At 44.1% G+C, this 20,251-nt stretch overlaps 1 protein-coding gene across 1 annotated transcript; it reads right to left on the reverse strand.

The window, feature by feature from the left end:
• Positions 1–1,239: 1,239 nt before the first annotated feature.
• On the reverse strand, positions 1,240–17,874 carry LOC104554522 (transmembrane protein 182). Its single transcript, XM_010197597.2, has 5 exons — positions 17,722–17,874; positions 15,202–15,319; positions 13,099–13,197; positions 10,339–10,476; positions 1,240–1,469 (listed from the first exon to the last, which is right to left on the reverse strand). The coding sequence occupies exons 1-5, from the start codon at positions 17,872–17,874 to the stop codon at positions 1,240–1,242; spliced, it is 738 nt and encodes a 245-aa protein (XP_010195899.1).
• Between the last annotated feature and the right edge of the window lie 2,377 nt (positions 17,875–20,251).

The raw sequence follows: 20,251 nt of genomic DNA on the forward strand, positions 1-20,251 counted from the left end.
GAAATAGCTGTTTAGCACAAGCTCTGACATTCAGGAGAGCAGTGTGCATTTTTAGAAAGTTTGATTTAAAATTTATGCAAATGAGCTCAGCAAGCAAGGCCCCAACAAACTACTTCAAAGCAGCAAGATCCAGCCTGGAAAACATGACAAGATCAAATCTTTGTCATTTCTCAAGTATCTTCACAAATTTCTGCACGTACAATACAGAGTATCTCACCTCCAACACCTCGATGGTTTGGTGTAGAATTGGCATGCATTGCTCTTTGTAAGACCACTGCAATCTGTCAGACAATGCTCACCTGAGCAATTGCAAGAATTTCATAGAATTTCATATTTCAAAAAACCTAAGTGGCATATAATTTGTCTTTTTAGTGCTGACTTTTGTGCTGTGTCTGTAGGATACAACAAGGTCCCATGCTGAGCTGGCTGACAGGGTCTACCAGAACAAACAAAACAAAATAAGAGTGCTCTAGTTCCCACTCTCTTTCCCCCAGCTCAGACCATCTTTCATTTTTGGGGTTGTAAATCCCCACAACACTGTGGTCAGGTATTAAACACACAGAAACGTGATGCTGTAAAGAGATACTAATTCATTCATGTTAGGTTTCTTGCAATAGAAATTGATTTATTCACTTATTGAGAGTTAGGTTAGGTCCAGGTACATTTGTATCTTCAGAAACAGGGCTTTTAGGGAAGAAAAAAGTTTCTCGTGTTTCCCGACATACCATTAAAGTGGTTGTCCTTTGACGTCAATTAGAGACAGCTAAAAAAAAAATCATCCTTAATTGCTTTTGAGAAATAGACATTATAGCATGTACCACCACAGCCAGATTTGATTACCTTTTACAAGAAACAAGGATGCTGGGAACACCATCAAACTCCAGCTCTGCTGAATATGGATGTGGGGCTCTGTGGAAAGACAGCAGAGCTGTGAGGTGTTTTTCACAGCAAAGCCTCTTCCTTGGGCTGCAGAGAAAACTGATGACCCATAGACACATCTAAACTTCTCCAGAGAAGAAAAACACTGAAAACTAAAAACACTGAAGCTGGACATTCAGCTGAAGCTAGTTTTAGACTGATGGTGGTTGGGTGTTCAGTGCTCCATCCCTGTCTCCATGTAAAAGTAACCATACACCTATTCTGACAATTATAGCTAAAACGATCTAGTCCTCAAAACTTGAGTATGTTTCATTACAGGGAGCATTATCAATTTTCTCAAAGGCCTTCTCCAAATTTGTCTTACTCCAGGGACTTCATAATGTCTCTGCCAACCAAGTAGAAGAGGAGTCCAGAAAGCAAAACCAAGGGCACCCCGGCTGCAGCGAACATGAACGACCACCCGTAATACACGTGCACGGGCACATCTTCCATGCACTTCTCACTTCTCTCCAGAAGGATGTACTTCTGAAAATCAGCAGCAAACTCCTTCCAAATCACAAAGAGAAGAACGAGCAGGAGAAATAAGCTTCCTGCAAGAGAGACAAAAACGAGTCATTCTCTGTACATGAAACACAGAAACAAAACTGATAAAAGATGGCAAGAGATTCCCATGTATTCCTGCAGGTCCTTAGCATGAAAGCTTGTGTTGCAGAATGATTATGATGTTGCTCTGCAGGTTCTCGTGAGAGCCAAGCCTACTTGCCACGCAAGAAATCCACTCCACCGTTTGTCTGAGATGAGTGAGGAGGAGATACTGACTCACTTTTCCTTTCTTGTATCTACTCTTCCAAGGAGTACCAGATCAAATTTCCACCAGAAATGCCAAGATAAGGGAACCAGTCCTGCCAATGGCAAGCATTATCCAGCATCAGACCTGCTATTCCCATCCCTTGCACAAACAGAGCCCAGGCAGATGCCAAGCAACTGCTGCAGCTCGTGGCAGTTCCCCTTCACATCTTGTGTTACCCTTCCTTAAACTGAGCTTTGCAACTAAATATTAAAACACACGGCACAGAGTATAGATGAAGCTGTTTTGCGGAGAAATAACACATAATAGAGTGGGAAAGGCATGTAGTCATGAGATATTAAGCTCAGATGGGCTGCTAAACAATAGAATAATGTAAAGAATAATAAACAGCTTATACCGTGAGGCTAGAGAGTCTAATTGGCCAGCGAGACCTCTTTTGCCCTCCCCTGGAGCCAGACAGGAGGAGGGCTGAGGCCACACTCAATCTTGAGCAGTGAGTGCAAGGTCAGCAGCTCACTTAGAGAGAGGGTCTGCTCTCCTCAGAGCCTCCCAAGCCTTGCAGGATGCCTGTGACCCAAATAGCAGATCTCCCAAGAGACCTTCATCTCCTATTTCCAGATGCATGCCTGTTGGAGGTCAGCGTTTGCAGAAGAGCTCGGTCACATCTGAAAAGCACGTGGCAAACAGGCACCTCCTGGACCCACACAGCCCCTGGCAGGTTTGGGGGCTTTGGTGCCTTCATAGGGACTTCCTTTCCCCACAATTCAAAGCAACAGTAGTCAGAGACTGCAATTCTAGCTCCATCGTATGAAGCAGATGACAAAAACTGAAGTGGCCCTAATATTATTTACTGTGTAGCCTTAAAGAATATCTATAGTGCATTTTAAAGTCAACATATATTAAGGCTAAATAGTGACGGTGTGATGACAGATCTGAAAGCACTTCAGTAATATCTGGTCTTGCTACTTCACAGCTAGAGGCTTACTGTTCTTAGTGTCATATAACACACAGATCTAGGCACAAACACACATATATATGAAAGAAATACATCACAGATTATAATATTTAGTAGAAGCCAATAGTTAGAAATTAATTTAGTTGACAAGTTGCCACACAGTCCTGTGAATGTGTTGTGGCTTCTGCTGGATTTAATTTCTCCCCTTGCAATTTTTAAATCAAAGGTAGCTTGTACTGTATTTAATTATTCTCCCTGGCAGCTTACATGCTGCAAAATCCCACTCCCATGCTAAGTAAAGAAGCAGGTAAAGCTTGACATTGATCTGTCTTCTTATCAATGGTGGCTCCTGAAACCTCAATCAGAGAAAACACATCAGTGTTTAACTGCTGCAATGGATACAAGCACATCTGCTGCCACAAACTTCCACATCTGGTAGCCAAAAGTGAGGCTTACATGAAAGTATAGAGGGTTCAAAGCCCTCACTCTGTGGATATAGAAGTCGAAGCTGCCCGTCCTAAGCTGTCATGTCTGTTGCACTGCTTCCTGCACCCTAAGCCTGCAAGTTTAATCTTAATAATCAAAAATGGGTGGAACAGTATGAATAGACTTCACATCACCACACTTTGTTATTTAAAACCATTCTCCCTTAGACAGGAAAGTCCTTGTGGTTCCTTGAGGCAGGCTAGGAGTTAAATAGCAGCTGTTGTAACATTTGCATGTTCATTGAGATTTCGATACCACTTGAAATTAAGTGCACAAATAAATATTTTACACTTAATATGATAGTTGTATGCTTAAAATACCAATTATTCTACTATAAGAAAACGATTGCATGTTTAAACAGTCACATGTCCTTTACAAAATACAATATATTGATAAGAAGGCAATTAAGTCTTTATTACTGATGTAATTTAAAATTAAATTAATTAGATAGCAACTGAACCTTGAAAAGTGCTCTTTTAGAGATCAATTTCTATTTCATTAACTTATAATACCTACCACAAATGAAAACGTAGCCCCAGTGGGACAAAGGACATGGATACAGCTGCCTTTTTCTGGAATTCTCATACTTTCCTTCAAATAACCACAGGTTTTGCATTGCATCAGCCCTGGACAATTTAAACGGCCTAAGCTTCATTTATCGAAGAAATGAGATCAAAACCTACCAGTTCTCACTGAGGAGGGTGCAGGGACACCCCACGAGCAGGTGGCACCATCCCCAGGAGCTAAGGACAGAGAAATGGTCCCTCCCCTCACCCCAGGAGAAGCTCCAGCTCTTGGTATGGTAGGATTTATTATTAAACAGGTGCTGGAGGTGATGGCACAGCCACAGCATCTAAATTAAGAACATTTTCACACTCTGAGAAAATGACAAGAAAATGTAAAGTAAGCAGCCTTCTCCCCTGGAATAATTACAGCTGAGTGGCGAGGAGTCCCTGGGATTTACACTGTCTCCTCAGCCAGAAAAGAAAATCAAAGGGGCAGATGGAGTTGAAGAAGGATAGTTGAAGTGCAGAAAGGGCAGCTCGCTGAAAACTGTTCAGCAAAAAAAAAATGCTTACTTGGAACAACCACATCTATTCATGAAACTGCCTGACATTTGTCACACTTTTAAACACTGGTATCCTCTACATAATGAGACTATCAAGATGTTTCATCCCCGTATTACCAAAGTGGTTTGCATTTTTGTTTTAAAATGCTATTTTACTTTGGATTTTTCATCTTTCTAACAGGTCTCACTACCATCTCCTTTGCAGGCTTTCAGTCTCAACCACAGCAGAAGGACATCATGTTTTTTTACATAGAGACACATTTCCTCCTGCCTTGGGCAGCAGGACTGAAAAAAGATCTAGTTTTCTGCCCAAGAGTGAGCCTGGCTCCAGCACACACACCTGAGACACAAGGTGTGGTTTGGGTGAGCATGAGGACCTCATCAAACCAGACCATCCCCACACTCCTCTCAGCATCACCACAGAAAGATTAGCCAAGTCATCTCTCTCCTTCTGTTCCTCTCCCTCTTTGCCTGTGTTCCTTACAATGGTATGGGGGGATAAAAAAGAACTGTGAAACGCCATCTCAGTGCTGATGAGGTCAACAGCATCTTCTGGGGAGGGGCTAATTGCCAGAAAATTGAAGGGGGGTATTAAATCTTTGTCCCTCATACACTGCTAACTGCAGGACAACAAACCCAGGAGGGCTGCACCCTCCCTGGGAGGAAATTGGCTTTTTCTTTCTCTCACTTTATATCTTTGTGACACCTTTATAGCTGCTAATTGTAGGGACAGGTGAGTGAACTCAATCTTTAACTCTTATTCTATGGAAGCTACTGAACTTTGTGTAGTCTGCTAATTACAAGACTAATGAACTTTGACTCATTCACCTTTTTCACTAGTTGCCTCTTAAGGACAATAATAATGAGGAAATGGAGGGATGACCTTCCGCTGCCTTTCTATAACTGTTAGCCTTTACTGCACGTGGGAAGCCTGAGACTGACAAAATAGAGATGCTTGATTTCAAACAGGAACATGAGCACAAAACTCAGCACTTTAACTCAGAAGACTGGTAAATCAGCCTTTTCTAATGCAGTTGGTCCACACTGAAGGACAGGTTGGTCTGAGCACCCGCTGTCCTCCCCTCTCAGGACCATGACAAGGCTCCAAAAGCACAGGAGTGGTTTTGTTCTGCCTTTGCCCACTGGAAACAGCCCATAGTCACAATGATCCTGCAGCCATGGCACAGGGTGAGCATACCCATGTGTACTACCTGCTTGGGGATGGTGGAGAGGCAGCATCGGGACCACAGTGGCTGCAAGAAGTGCAGACTACACGTGTCTGTGCTTTCCAGTGCAAGGTGAGCTGATAAGAATCCCAGAATCACAAAATAGTGGGGGTAGGAAGGGCCCTCCAGAGCTCATCCAGCCCAACTCCCTGATACAGCAGGTTCCCCTCAATCAAAGGGGCACAGGAATAATTCAAGGCTGGTTTGGAAACCTCCTGAGAAGGAGATTCCACACTCTCCTTGGGCAGCCTGTGCCAGGGGTCCCTCACCTGAAGAGTAGAATTTTTCCCTGTATTCCAGTGGAACTCCCTGTGCTCTGGCTTGTGCCCATTACCAATTCTCTTGTCACTGGCAACCACAGAACAAAGACTGGCCACATCCTCTTGACACCCTTTAGGTATCAACATTGATAAGGGCTCTCCTCAGCTTTCTCTTCTCCAAGCTAAATAGCCCCAAGTCTCATAGCCTTTCCTCCTGAGAGAGATGCTCCAGCCCCCTCAGCATCTTGGTAGCCCTGTGCTAGTCTCTCTAAAGCAGTTCCCTGTCTCTCTTGAACTGGGAGCCCAGAACTGGACACAGGACTCCAGATGTGGCCTCACTAGGGAAGAGTAGAGGAGGACGAAAACCTTCCTTGACCTACTGCCCACACTCTTCTTGATGGCCCACAGAATACCATGGGCCTTCTTGGTCATGAGTGCACACTGCTGTTTAATTTGCTGCCCACAATCTTGTCTTCAGGTTGCTTAACAAGTGGGACATGTATCTGTATTGCTGGCTCTGAAAAATCACCATATGCTCACATTTTGCCTGCCCAGAACAGCCTCCTCACCACCAGGTAGAGCTCAGGTCATGTTTTCCCTTGAGCCTACAACAATGCAGCTGGTCCAAATGCATTAGGGCAGCACAGCTCATGTCAAAATATCAAAATAATTAGGTCAACTTTGTTAGGAGCACTGTAGGAACAATGCAAGAATGTTGATTGAGTGTGAAACAATCTACTATTGTATATGTACATCAAAAACAGACACTTGAGTGGGATCAATGGGAAGTCGAATCAAGAGACTGCTATGAACCACCTGTGTCTTAGGACAGACACCTTCAGATACACATTCATGTAGTAAAAGAAAACTCCATCTTGTGTGTGAATTGAGTGCACACCAGATGGGTACTTTTTGGAACATAGCAAGCTCACTGATTGCCCTAGGTCTGGATAAAGCGTGTGCTCAACTTCTAAGTGTGGTTGCTAAAATGCCCAAAGGAAATGAAAAGCAAGGAGAATAAGCACAGAAAACAGGAGTACAAGCAAAGTTGTTGCAGCAATTTGGTTTCCAGAAACTGCAGTGCAGCGTTCACCCAGCCCTCTCAGTGACATCATACTGATAATTAATCATATTGTCATCTCACTATTGAAACACAGGCAGTTAGTCAGTATCTGCCTCCTCCTTGCAAGCACCAAAGCTAAATCTGAGATGGCAAATGTTAGAATGAAAGCAGCACACCAGCTATTTGCTTATGCAGTTTGGGTGCTTTTGGGAGCAGATTGGCAAGGGTAACTCCTCAGCTTGGGCAGAAGACGTGCAAATGCAAGAAGCAGCAAATGCCAGATGGACTCCGGTTGTGTTTCCTGAGTCACTAGCAGAGGAGATCAAGGTGGACGGCTCTGGTCCTTTGAAAGGGCTCTCAGAAGCACCATCCACCAACCACTACATTTGTTACAGTAGCTGGCAGACAGATTTCTCCTCTTGAAGGTACAGTAAAGAAAAGAGGGGAAACCCAAAGAGATCTAACTGAGCAATAACAAACTTCACCTTTTGGTGCTGAATTCCCCTGGTGAGGGAGGGGCACACGTAACTCCTCAAGATCACGTCAGCTTCGTCATCCAAAAATGCTCTCAGGAGTACATTTGTACTGATATTTTCAGAGACTTTTGGTGGTAAATATGGCATTGTTTTACAACATTTAACCATAGCTGTGATTTCATTACCTCAGCTTGAACAGCCACCAAAAGGGGGAGAAGGAGTTTATGGACAGAATAAAGTTGCATACAAGGGATGCCCTGAGAGGCCATAGCATCCTGCAGCAGTGGTGCCCCCTCTCACCATCCAACTGCCAGACCACATTCCCACTCTCCAGATTGCCAGAATTCTCACACTTCCTCAAGGAGAGACCATTTCTGCAAGGGAGGTTAATTAACACTGACCCACAGGCCATGATTAGAAGACAAGATGCACGTTCTCCTGCGTCAATTCTCCACACCCCACTATCTGAAGGAAAGGCATGGCCAGGCAGTTGAAGCTGTGCTCAATCTGTTGTTCCCACTGCTTAATGCAATTATGCAAAATATCTTTTGAAGGGATAGCAAGGAAATAATCATGGGGAGATGCATCCTGCATTCACCAGGAAGCCACTGTCAAGCAGGATCCAGAGGTCTGAGTTTGAGACTGCCCCTCGCTCCCAAAAGGATCAGCAGAAATACTAAGCTGAAACTTTGCTGAAAATACTAAAATACCATTGCCTTCTCCATTCAGATTGAGAATATAGCAGGAAGACTCTTCTAGCTGAACTCTTTCCTCCTAATGACAATTAATAACAGTGATTGCTGTTCAGATTGAAGCTGCATTAATACAAACTTCAATTTAAGCAGTAGCATCTTTGTCTAATGCCAAGAGGTTTATGTGGTGCATAATCAGCTCTTCTAAAAAGTGTCACATTCTATCCCCCAGCCTTTTAATCAAGAGGTAGTCAAATAAAATGCAAAAACAATGGGGGGAGGGGTGAAAGAATACAGTTATTTAATATTACTCAACAACCTTTTCTGTGGGATATTTTACCTATCTGGCCAGTGTCAGAAGGTGACTGATTTCATTTTTCCCATTTGGGATGAAATTTGAGTGCTTTGAAGAGAGAGGGCTTTGACTAAGGTAGGCAAAGTCTCTCATTTAAGGATTCAAATATTCAGCCCTAGTCTCACAAGAGGAGATGCCTTCAATGCACACACAAGTCAAATGGCCAACACTACTCAGTAGAAGGCATTGGTACCCAATGAAGATCTGACAGCAAGACATCTTGCATTCTCTGATGAAACCCATGTGTGTAAAGCCATGTGAAATTTGCCCTTGGCAAAATTAAGCCCAATCAAGAAATTATTAAACTATTTAACAGATAGATAAGCAGATACCCACAGGCTTGCTGCCCTCACATCAGTAACTGAGCACCTGGAGGCAACTGGAAAATTGGACAAAAGGCAAAATGAGTCAGCAGAGGCAGGTAGGGCCAAAATGATTTAGTGCCTTCCAGATTTTTTAGACAAATAGATGTCATCTAGCTTCATTTTAACACGCAGCTCAGCCAGCAGAGGGGTTGGACTAGATGGTCTCTAAAGGTCCCTTCCAACCATTCTGTGATTCTTTGATTAGTACATAAGGAAGAGGTAAAAATTAGGAAAGGAATTATAGAATGGACAGCACGCTAAATAATGGGGACAAAGAGTAAAAGGTAATAATAGCAGGGCACGGTGAGGTTGGAAGGAGTTTAGGTTGTAAATGTTAAGATCTTTCTTGCTAAATAGTTTCATAATGCTTTTAGCTCCAAATAACCTGGGCACAATAAAAGACCAAAATGGAAGCAAAGACATTGGTGCACCTTTCATTCATGCCATGTACAAGGAAGCAGAACCTGGCGCAGGACCTGTAACTAAGCTGTAGTTTTTCAGAGAAAGGCCTAACTTCATTATGAAGTCCTTCATTTGGATGGCTCAGCTGAGCTCCAGCCTGCTGCTTCAGTAAAACCTTTTTTCTGGATTTGAATTACTGTTATAAATCAAGTTGTTCTACTATTTAAGCTAGTTATTCCTTCTCAAATACAGAAAAGGGAAAAGCCCAAGTGATAATTCAGTGGAATCATTTGTAATGGCAGTGGGAATAATGAATAAATGCCTATTTTTAATTCCTTTTCCTGCTGTGCCACTCTTCTATCCTTTCAGGTTTCATTAAGCCAGCCCTCTCATTCAGAATCACCAGGGACACCTTTCACCACTCAGGGGGTTTCCAGCTCTGCCAGATGTTAACAGCACAGACAGGAGAAGCCTGAGCCCTAAGACTGACTTGTGGGAGCAGAACGTGGCTGATGCTGCCCATGGTTAACACAGTTATGGACTTCACTAAAATAAAAGGCTCTGTTTCTCTGGGCTTAATAGAAGAATATGGGGGGGAAAATTGAACTTTTCCCAAACCTCAGCTTTCCTAGAACTAAGAACTCTCTTGCTAAAGCTTGACTGAACACCATAGAATCACAGAATGGTGGGGGTTGGAAGAGCTCCCCAGAGTTCATCCAGCCACGTATTTAACCACGTGTTAAAGCAGGTTCCCCTTGTTCACAGGGCACAGGAACACATCCAAGTGAGTTTGGAAATCTCCAGAGAAGGAGCCTCCACACCCTCCCTGGGCAGCCAGTGCCAGGGCTCCCTCACCTCAGCACCAAAGAAGTTTCTCCTTGTGTTCCAGTGGAATTTTCTGTATTCCAGCTTGTGCCTGTTACCCCTTGTCCTGTCACTGGAGACTATGAAAAATAGTGTCACTCTATTCCCTTAACACCCATCCTTTAGGTACTTGTAACTGTCATTAGGTCTCCCCTTAGTCTTCTGTTCTCCAGGCTGAACAGCCCAAGGTACCACAGCTTCTCCTCCTCACAGAGATGTTCCAGTCCCCTCAGCATTTCAGTAGCCATGTGCTGGACTCCCTTTAGAAGTTCCCTAGAGCACAGAGGTTTCATTCCAGTGGGGGAAGAGGGAAAGCATTCTCTCCAAGCCAGTGCAGCTTCTGTCAGAGCCCTCACCCACCCCAGCAGTGCCTCCCCTTCCCTTGCACGTAGGGCTGCTGCATTCCTGCCCTGGCCGTATCCTGTTACCAACACTTACCCGAGGCCAGGAGGAACCCGCCTCCCACTTTGTAGGCCCGGGGGCTGAGGAAGGGCACGCCGCAGATGAGCAGCAGCCCTCCCACCAGCCCAGCAGCCACAGCCAGCACAATGAACGCCGTCCAAAAGCCTCTGTACACTGCACAGAAAGAGAAGAGTCAGGGGAAAGGAGAGGAAAAACAGGCTTCTTCAGTCCATGTTTAACTCCTGCTTCAGTGACAGTGAAAGCAACGGCCTGTATTGCTGCTCGTGCTGGAGCTCCCACTTGCCGACTCCCAGCCACAGCTTGGGTGCAACGTGCCTGGAACCAGTGCAAGCTCAGGTTGAATGTCATGTCCTACATAATGGGATTAGAATGAGTACAAGGGGCTGGAAGGGTTTGCCAGCAAAGCACATCACAAAAAGGGATGACAGTAGAGGCTACCGTGCCTAGGTGTACTAGGGGCGATGGAAACATTGGCAAAAAGGGAAAGGAAATAGCAAAATTTGGAGAGATGGAATGAGATGATATCTTTGTTCTAATTATATGAACACTTGCAGAAGGTGACAGCTTCCTGGTTTAAAAATAAAGGTGGTTTTTGTTAGCAGGACAGCAGGGGAAACAGGAGCTCGTAATTTCCCCTATTAATGGTCTTGCTTGACTCCAAGAAAGAGAACAGGCAAAAACAACAGCTGCCCCTTCACCCACTGAATTTGGCTGGGAGGTTGCTGGCACTTCATGCAACCAAACCAGTCTGAGCCAAGCAAGCTTGCATCTCTCATATCCCATAGGATTAGCCCATGACTAGCCCATGATTAGCCCTAACTAATTTCAATCTTCCAGTAGCTAGGTCTGTACCAGTCACTTTCATAAATCGTGGCCAAAGGTGGTGGTCTTTGGGAAGAGACCCTGTTGCCCTGTTCCCAATTCCCCTGATTTATCTGGTACCCTCACACCACCCCACCTCGTTCTGCCTGTTGTTTTTCAGAAGTGTTAGAGGGATTTGAGCCGAGCACCAGCAAGTGGGTAATGCCAAAATGATTCACACTTGAAAGAAAAACGATACAGAGAAGATGTGTTTTACTCATTTGAAACCATTTTGTCAGGAGAGCCACTTAGAGAGAGATAAGTATCTTGAACTCTCCAAAACCACAGAATTCATTTTCATGTTTAACCTCCCATCACCCGTTTCTCTCAGGGAGCCTACGAGGATGCAGATAAGGCAGAATTATCTCTGGAGCAAGTAATAGCTGGAGGACCCCTCTTCTTGGACAGCCTTCTGTTTTGTCATTATTTGCATATGAAGATGGGCAGCTTTGAAATAAAAGGAGCATTAACGACAGAAGCGTCTGCTCTCTGCAGATGTTCAAGTGCTTTGCAGGAGGGCTGGTGCAGCAGAGGAGCCCAGTGCTCCCCCTGCCCTAAATGTGGGTGCTGAGACACCCTCATCTGATCCAGGATCCCATTAGGGTTGGTGTCTGGAGCCTCCATGCAGAGCCTTGCAGTGCAGCCCCTGGGCAGAGCCTGGACCAGCACCTCCCTAGAACCCATCCCAACAGGAATTTCTGAGCGGCAGCTGAAGAAGGTTTCATAGCAAGGGCTGACAGGCAGGGACAGATGCCTCTGAAGCCCTTTATTTAGCAGTGGAAAAAAAACAGAGTGTTTATCACAAAGATCATTCAGAAACTAGACGTCATGCTTGTCTCTCCTAAGCAGAAAAAATATCCCAGTGCTTAACCCGAATGTTTGCTGCACACAGAGTCTGCAACAGGCTCCTCCCTCCGCTGTCCACAGGTCCCTCGTATCCATTTTACACTACAGCATGTTCCCTGAGGCAGGAATCCTGCACAGCATAGCAAAAGAAACAAGCTACTCTCCCTCACGTGTCCTCACTGACAATTTTTTTTTTTAATTAATTCCTCATAAAAAATAAATAAAAAAATAAGAATTCAAAAAAAGGTACTGCTAAAGGCTAAGGAAAAGGTCAAGATGTTTGTTTGTGCAGTATGCCTGCCCCAGATCCCCGGAGGCAACACAGAGTGAGGCACACTATTTAAAGAAATCAATTCATTTCAAAAAAGATCATTGAATTAATTCTAGCTGCTGCCACCAATTTAGCAAATTAAAATTCCTAACAGCAGCTGATTCATTAAAGAACTCTGAAAATATAGAGAAACATAAATAAAAAGGGAACCAGTTGAAAGGCAAGCGCTTCAGCAGTGTCTTATTTGGTGTATATGAGTCACTTAGGTGGATCTTTTAACAATTTGATCTTTAACTGATCTTCCAGTGTTTGTTTATTTTGTCTTGCAACAGATCAACACCATTGCTCTACCAGGAAGCAAGACTCTGGAAAAGAGTCAGCCCCGAGCCACCACAAGCCTGAAGCCTGGGGGAGATAATTAATCTTTCTGGCCCACAGGGTCTGGATGGAGCCATGAGGATGAAGCTCTCTGCCTTCAGCTTTTCCCGTTGAGCAAGGAGGTGACAGAGGGTGAATTCGGGATCTTCCCTTCCTTATCGGAGTAGGTGCTGAGCATCCAGCAGGAGGGTGCACAGCTCATGGCCAGGCATAGCTGGCTCTGGAGGATAGAAGATGTGGGAGAACATATTGACGTGTTCAAGGCTTGGGGCAGTCAACTAAGCAAGGTCATTTAATAAAGGGTTTTCCCAAAGTCTTGGTCCTGCTTAGTCACATCCACTTACAATGGGAGAGCCACAGCACTGACACATATCATAAATCTCTGCCCAATCTCTTGAGAGGGGAGGAAAGAAACTCACCTGCAGTTGTGTCATAGGACGGGTGGGGGAAAGGTCCGAGAGCAATGGGCATGGGAAAGAGGTAGCCATGCATGCAGAACTTGGGGTGTGCTTGGCTGGCTGAAAATGAACAACAAAAAAAACCCTGTTAGTTTTTATTTTCTGCAAAATTACAGTTATAGTTTTCAGATGGTAATGTACTGTTCTACAAAACCTACAAAATCTCCCTGAAATCAGAAAGCTGGGAAGTAAAGAAGGATAGTAAATCCTGGCTAGAAAGAAAACAGAAAGAAAACAAGAATGATGAGAGAAGGGAGACACCACAGGATCTGAGGCTGCTAACTGTACATCTTCTCATGTTCATAACCCAAGCCTGAGGTGGACATAAATCATGAAAGATGGAGCAACTGAAATCAGTGTAAATTTTCCCATTGCCGTTTTCCACAAGAAAATGTTTTCAGACCACCTGGAATGGGCAAAAGTATTTGGGCACCAGAACCAACTACCTTCCAAGACCTCCAGTTTCTGAGAAGGGAAAGAACAATTAGAATGGAAGTGCCCCATCAATATTAATACCATTGAGGCTTATCATGATTAACAGTAATAGAATGAATGTTAAATGAATTAATTAATGGCTGGCCACTTATTTAAATATGTTCTCCAGCTCAAAGGAACACTTTATAATAGCTGGACATTAGTTCATGCTAAATTGACTATGGAATACCTATTGAATTAATTATTACATCCACAAGAGCAGCAAATTAATTTGCCATGATCAATCCTATTATAACAAATACCTAAAGAAGTAATACAAATTTGCCAGTTATCAGAAAGAGTCGTTTTACTTCAGGTAATGTTATATCATGTATTTCCATATAATGTAATTAGATAGCAAACTCCCTCTCTCAAGCCTGATCTTTTTTTATCAAAAAAATAATCCTGCATGAAAACCCTCTTGTCATTCTGTTGAACAGTGGTAGTAACTGTTCCTGCAAGATTTCACAGGGCTGGGGAACAGCAAAGTCACCTGAAATTTTAATCACTAGAGAGTGTATTTGTTGTGGGAACCTGCATTATCTTCAACCAAATGCCCTACAAGGCGATCACGCTGCTCCAAAGGCATCTTTGAGTACACCAAAGCACCAACAAGCACAGGGTCAAGGCTTTTACAGTGTTTAAAACTTTTACAGAACTTACAATCTCTTGAGTTTTTAATCCCAAATACTTCTCCAGGGTTGTAGAATTCTGGGGAAAGGCTGTCTTTTAATTATCCACTGTGCACTAATGTGGGTGAGCTGGTTGCTGGCTCAACAGCCAGCAGGGCTGATGTCAGGCATGTTGTGGGGTGGTCTCACTCCTTTGCTCTTTCTAGTGGGAGCACCTGGGCCAAGACCCCACACTTCACTGCACATAGGCCACCAGTCAGCACCAACTGTTGTCTCAGAACAGGCTTCACCTTCTCCTTCGATATTTTTCTGAATGTCCTTGCAGGACAAAAGATGATTTTGCATCTGTTTCTGTTTATTTTCACACATAATTTTGATGACCTTAAAGAACTTAAAATAAAGGTCTTGTGTGCTTAAGGGCATGTGGTTACAGCTCTCCGTGGGTCACCACTGCCCACCTGCTAGAAGTCCTGATCACACAGGGAGACTATATGCATGTAGCATCCAGCCTTCCCCATGCTGAAATCAGTGAAAGGTGGGAATGCTCAGCACCCTAATGGCTGAAAATGTTGACTAAAGAGTGATACTAATGGCCAGAAAAGGCATGGGCTTAAATTTAGCAGGCTTTATCTGAACCAAAACACCAAGAAGTACAGGAGGGGAAAGGTGTGAGTTTTCCTTACTGGTGGAAGCCACCACTCCATCAGATTTTGTAGGTGCTGTATTAAATGGCATCAAGAGGTTCCCACATTTCTGTGAACAGCCCTGTAAGAGCAAAATCCAAGTCAAAAAAAAGCACAGAAAGGGTGAGCCAAGTTTGGTTTTGATAGACAATGAGAATGAAAGACAAGAAAATAAAGACAACTGTCTCCTCATCTCAGGGAGCCCTTCTTGTGCTTGTTTGCAATGGAAACTGAGCACAAACGCTGTGGATATGGTGCAGCGGCATCATACTCACTGTACCAGAAGGTCCAGATGGTCTCCGGGTGGCCCTCGCCGAAGAACCAGCACCGCCAGAAGAAGCCCTCATGATGGAAACTGAGGATCTCCCTCCTGACCTCTGTCAGTGCTTCAGCCTGCAGAGGAATGAAAACCCAAGCTGACACAGGTATGATCACGGTGGAAAGGTGTTTTTCTCAGACTATTGTTTCTTTCATTTTTTGTTGGAGTGTTCATTTGTTGTTGTTTGAGTTGGTTTTGGAGTGGCTGAGGAACACAGAGGCAGCTCCTGTCCTTGACTTTCTGCCGTATGCAGGCACAAAGTGTGCTGCTAATGAGTCATTCTGCAGACCTTCACAAAACAGTGTCCTCTAACATTGGTAAACCACTGGCTGGCAGAGCTGGATGGGCATGTCAGGGAAAAGAGCATTCTGGGAGTATTTTACTTCTTAAGCTCTTCTCTGAAGTAAATCTGCAGGATTCATGTAAGGTCTGGCTTAACCCCAGAGGACAGTCCTGCTCTAACCCTCTCAGTGAGCTTCTTCCAACCAGCAGCCCAAAGGTTTCCTTCTTTTTCTTCCTCTGCTGAACCCAATATGAGCCAAACCTACATGAGACAAAAATTACTCGGCCCACACCTGTTTTCTCATAGACCAATTTTTCCCTTTTTCATGAGTCTATTTCAACCTCTAGACAAGACTTGTGAGCTCAAGGTTTAGGTCTTTCCAGAAGAGAAGGTACTGCAAAATTAAATCATGGACTCCTGCTTACCAAAAAACTTATCAAAACCATAGCCAAAATCAATCTCATCTTTATCACACACAATTTGGTAAAGGAGACACGACTGCTACAAAATCATGTTTCGTGGAGGATGGAGAAACTTCATACAGGATTGGATTCTGTGAACTACAGAGAACAGACAGAACTCAACAGAGAGGTGCAAGAAGACGCTTCCCTCACCTCGAGGTTTTCATGCATCAAGCTATGACTGCTTCCAGAGCTCAGATCTGTTTCTCCTTTTACTCTCAGGATAAGATACTAACTATGACAACAGTAGCATGCAACCCTCAAACTTCATCAGCTGGATGGCCGCTGACTTAGTGCATTTATAGTACAGTTAATCACTGTTAATGGCAGATGCTTCAGACCATCCTCATCTGTAAGGGACAAGATTTGCCAGTTTGAGGACAGAGAAAGTAAAAACGCTGCCTGTTGTACACAACCAGCAACTGAAATGGAAATAACAAAACAGTGTCTCAAATAGAAATAAAATAGCTTAAAGAGTAAGAGCAGCTCCTGTTTCTGCCTGGTGCTTTTGAAGTCACTGTGCCTCAGTGACAGGCACGCTAGCACTTGGCCAAGAGTACATCTCAAATGTTTGAGATGCTTATTCACGTTGTGCACTGCAATGTCTCCACTTTAAAAGACAGCAGCACAAACAAAGATCTGAAACAATTAACTTTGTCATTTCCCAAGTGCACAAAAACTGAGTGGCACTCCTGTGCCCATGACTCTGTCATCCCCAGGGACTTACTGTGATGCTTTAAACCGTAAAGACACTGTCTTCTGCCAGGCAGTTTTCCTGTCATAGTTTTGGGGTTTTTTTCCAATAGAGAAAATCATTTGGAAACATGACTTGAGAAGACAGCATCCTACATTTGATTATGGGATTCTGACAATATTTCTTGCTGGCATCATGATGCTTACCCAGTGTGACTCACCACACCAGCAAAAAAAAATCAAACCTAATTGGATTGAACTTTGAAGTAACAAAAAGTCTGCACACAACAAGGATCTTCCTGTCATTTTGTAAGTGAAACCACACATTGATCAGCATAAAAACATTTCTTGAAGTGTGGGCGGCTCAAGGAACTGATCTAGTTGTTATTTCATTGAAGAGTTAAGACATCAGCAAGTGCAGTTAAAAATCAAACTTTTTCACAGGATCTATAAACAACTGATACCAGCAGTTAGCACTAAAATACCAATCTGTCCTTCAAAAATCACATTTCCTGCTAACTACAGTGCTATATAAATCTTAATTTAAACACATATGAGCCTCTCCCTGTTAGATGAGCAGGTCTGCTCTGTTCCGTGTGTGATGTTCTCTTTTGTTTTCTGTTTGTGCTGCAGTCACATCACTTCAGATGTAAATGATTGCTAAGCCCTACACTCAAAAATATAAACTATTTTCAAATGAAGAAACTACAGAGGGAGAAATCTTTTGTCTTTAGAAGCAAATGCTGTCAACAAATAAAGCTCTTACATTTTTGCCTTTCATTCCCTAATGTTCATATCTGCCAGATTACAGAGGTGCTGTCTTAATGTTTCCTAGACTCACTTTGCTTCAATCAAAATGCTGGATACTATGGAAAAGATGGTTTGGATTTTAAAGTAAGCTGGGGCTGGTGTTTTACATCAGCACGTCACTTGAAGTGAGCACAAACACGATCCCAGATCTAAAACTTTAACATTTACCATTTTTAAATGATTTTAAGAAGTCAGTTCCTCCAAAGCAAGACAAGATTTCAGAGTTTACCTCCCCAGCCTGCAGAGTGCTATTCCTGTGCTCGAAGAGGCCACATGTCTCTGTCGCTAGAAGCCAATAATCCGTTCCAAAAGCGATGAGGAAGAGCAAGACACCGGTGCCGCCGAGGATCCCGGCTGCGAGGGCAGCCACGCCAGCCTTCATGGGGCAGCAGGTAGGCAGCAGAGCTGGAAATCACAAAAGAAGGAAAAGCGCTGAAGTTTCCAGGATCACTGGAAGAGGGGAATGAGAGAAGGGCTATTTTTGGACACAGATAATAATCTGCTCCTGGCCGGTGTGAGTTTCAGTGGGTGGTGGGAACAGGACTAATAAAAGCAGATGACCTGGCGTAACCAAACAGCTGTGGCATTAAGGAACATGACAAATAGCTATTGAGACAGGACAGGAAGATTTCCAAATAAACACATGGCTGTTGGTTCCAGAGGCATGGTGTGGAGAGCTCTGAGCCTCAGCCAGTGGCTGTAGGTCACAAGTGGTTACGATGCAGAACTGCCCAGGACACTGGAGAGGTTTTAAAATCCCATCTGTACATGAGATCAGCAGAGAAGCTGTGTGTGGCCTCAGTGATCTGAACTTGAAGGGTTTTTTCCATGGCATGGCATCCACAGTTTCTGCAGCCATTGCTGTGGGACAGCTTTAGCCATGTCCTCACAAGTGTAGCAGAAAAGTTGCACTTTTGGAACGCATTCCCTTCAGCTCCTGCTTCCTCTGAACAAAACCCTAACGCAGCCTTCAGACAAAGCAACCCCAGAGATCAAAGCAACGACATCAAAATGTTAGCGAGACCTTAAACATCTCAGTGTTCTCAGAAGTGATACAATCAACCCGTACAAACACATTTAAATCAGGCAGGTCCACATCTAACTAATCAAGAAGCATTAAAACCAGGCTGACATACCAATATACCCAGAGCTTCTCGCTGTGCAGTTGTAGAAACGTGTTCTCTCCCTCCACAGAAGAGCAGACTATTCAGCATCTGTATCCCTCCAGCCACCCAAGCCTGCTGTGGAAGAAGTGTTTCACGGGGGCAAGGACATTCCTGTATGGAATTTTGTTGCCAGTTGATTTCTAACATTTTTGTCTTCTGCTGGAGCATCTGCTGTACATCACTGCCAGACTAGGAAAATTACCATTTCTGTAGGGCAATCACTATATTCCTGTGATGTGCCAGGAGGCTGGGGGGAGAAATTTAAATTACAGCAAAAAAGTTCTGGTTTTCTGACCTTAGCTTAAGTCATGACCTGTTCTTAAAAGGAGGATAGATGATGTTGGCTCCCTTGTCCTATGGGATTTTGTATTGCCAAATCAATTTCCAAATCAATTTAATAGTTAAAGTTAACTGAGAGCATATGGGTGCCTCAGAGAAACTGCACACTGGTTAGGGAAACTGGAGAGGCTTGGTTAAAATTTTGACTATGCCTCTAGCCAACTGTTGAGGCATATGGACTGATGAATATGCTCACTCTTCTTCTATGAGCACAATAGACTTTAAATTGCAATAATTTATTCTATCCTCTGCATTGCTCTCTCTTAAATATTGCAGGGAGAGCTTTTAAATAATACATTAGACCTCTCACTGCCACAGTGACAGAGCTGCTGTTTGTTTAACCTGACCACAGCACATGAGGCTTCCCATAGGATCCAGGAGAGAAGTCCCTGCCCCAAGGAGTCACTGTGCTGACATGTGGAGAAAGGAAAGGGAGGACAGGTTCCAGACTTGCTATCACATAAGGCTGAAACTCAGCCACAGCCCTCACAGCCCCATTAGTTAGAGCCAGAGCACAACTACAAAGGGCAAGAGTGCATAGAGAGCAGAAGATGTCATGGATCCAGCATGGTGGGGCAGGTGCGGGTGAGTAAGGCAGGACAAAGAGCTTCAGGGCAGGGCTGGCAGGTCAGCTCAGAGGTTATGTTGACATCTTGGTTGGTCACTAAAACAGAAGAATGCTTTCTGGTGTTCATATAATGAGATGAAAGTCCCCACAGCAGGGCTGGATGCTGCTCTGGGCAGGTAGAGACATTATTGCATGGCCTTCACCCAGAGAGCAGTGGATGTGCATTTAAAGGGTAAACTGTGGCACAGAGGCCATTTTCAGGGAAGTAAAAAAACACACCACATCTCTGGCCTGCTTAACCATCCCTTTTCTTCCAAGCAAACTATTTAGTCGGCTAAGAGAGAGGAGAAATCATTCTAACATCATACAGCTTCCCACTGAAAACCCTTGGCATGCCTGCAGGGGAGCAGCAAGCGACCCCGCTCCTCCCACACTCCCAGCAGTGCTGTCTGGGAAAGGAGCCCTCAGCCCTGTAATCCTGTGGGAATAAACACACACTGTCCCTCCTCAGCCACTTACCCTCAACATATTTAGCTGCTATCTCTACTGGAAGCAACTCCAGCTACTGTGATGGGTTTGCATGTAGATGCTTGTGGCCAACCCTCCCTACACCTTCACTGGTCCCATTCTTACAAGTATTAACCCACTCCCAGCCCATCCCTGGGCAAGCCAGCATATCCACCCTC

This window comes from Colius striatus, chromosome 13, assembly GCF_028858725.1.
Source record: "Colius striatus isolate bColStr4 chromosome 13, bColStr4.1.hap1, whole genome shotgun sequence".
Classification (NCBI taxonomy): Eukaryota; Metazoa; Chordata; class Aves; order Coliiformes; family Coliidae; genus Colius; species Colius striatus.

Coding starts and splice junctions, on each gene's coding strand:
- LOC104554522 (XM_010197597.2), bottom strand. CDS start 17,874: ATGAAGGCTGGCGTGGCTGCCCTCGCAGCCGGGATCCTCGGCGGCACC. Junction 15,320..17,721: donor GCACTCTGCAGGCTGGGGAG/GTAAACTCTGAA, acceptor ATTCCTCTGCAG/GCTGAAGCACTGACAGAGGT. Junction 10,477..13,098: donor GTCCTATGACACAACTGCAG/GTGAGTTTCTTT, acceptor CTTTCTGTGCAG/TGTACAGAGGCTTTTGGACG.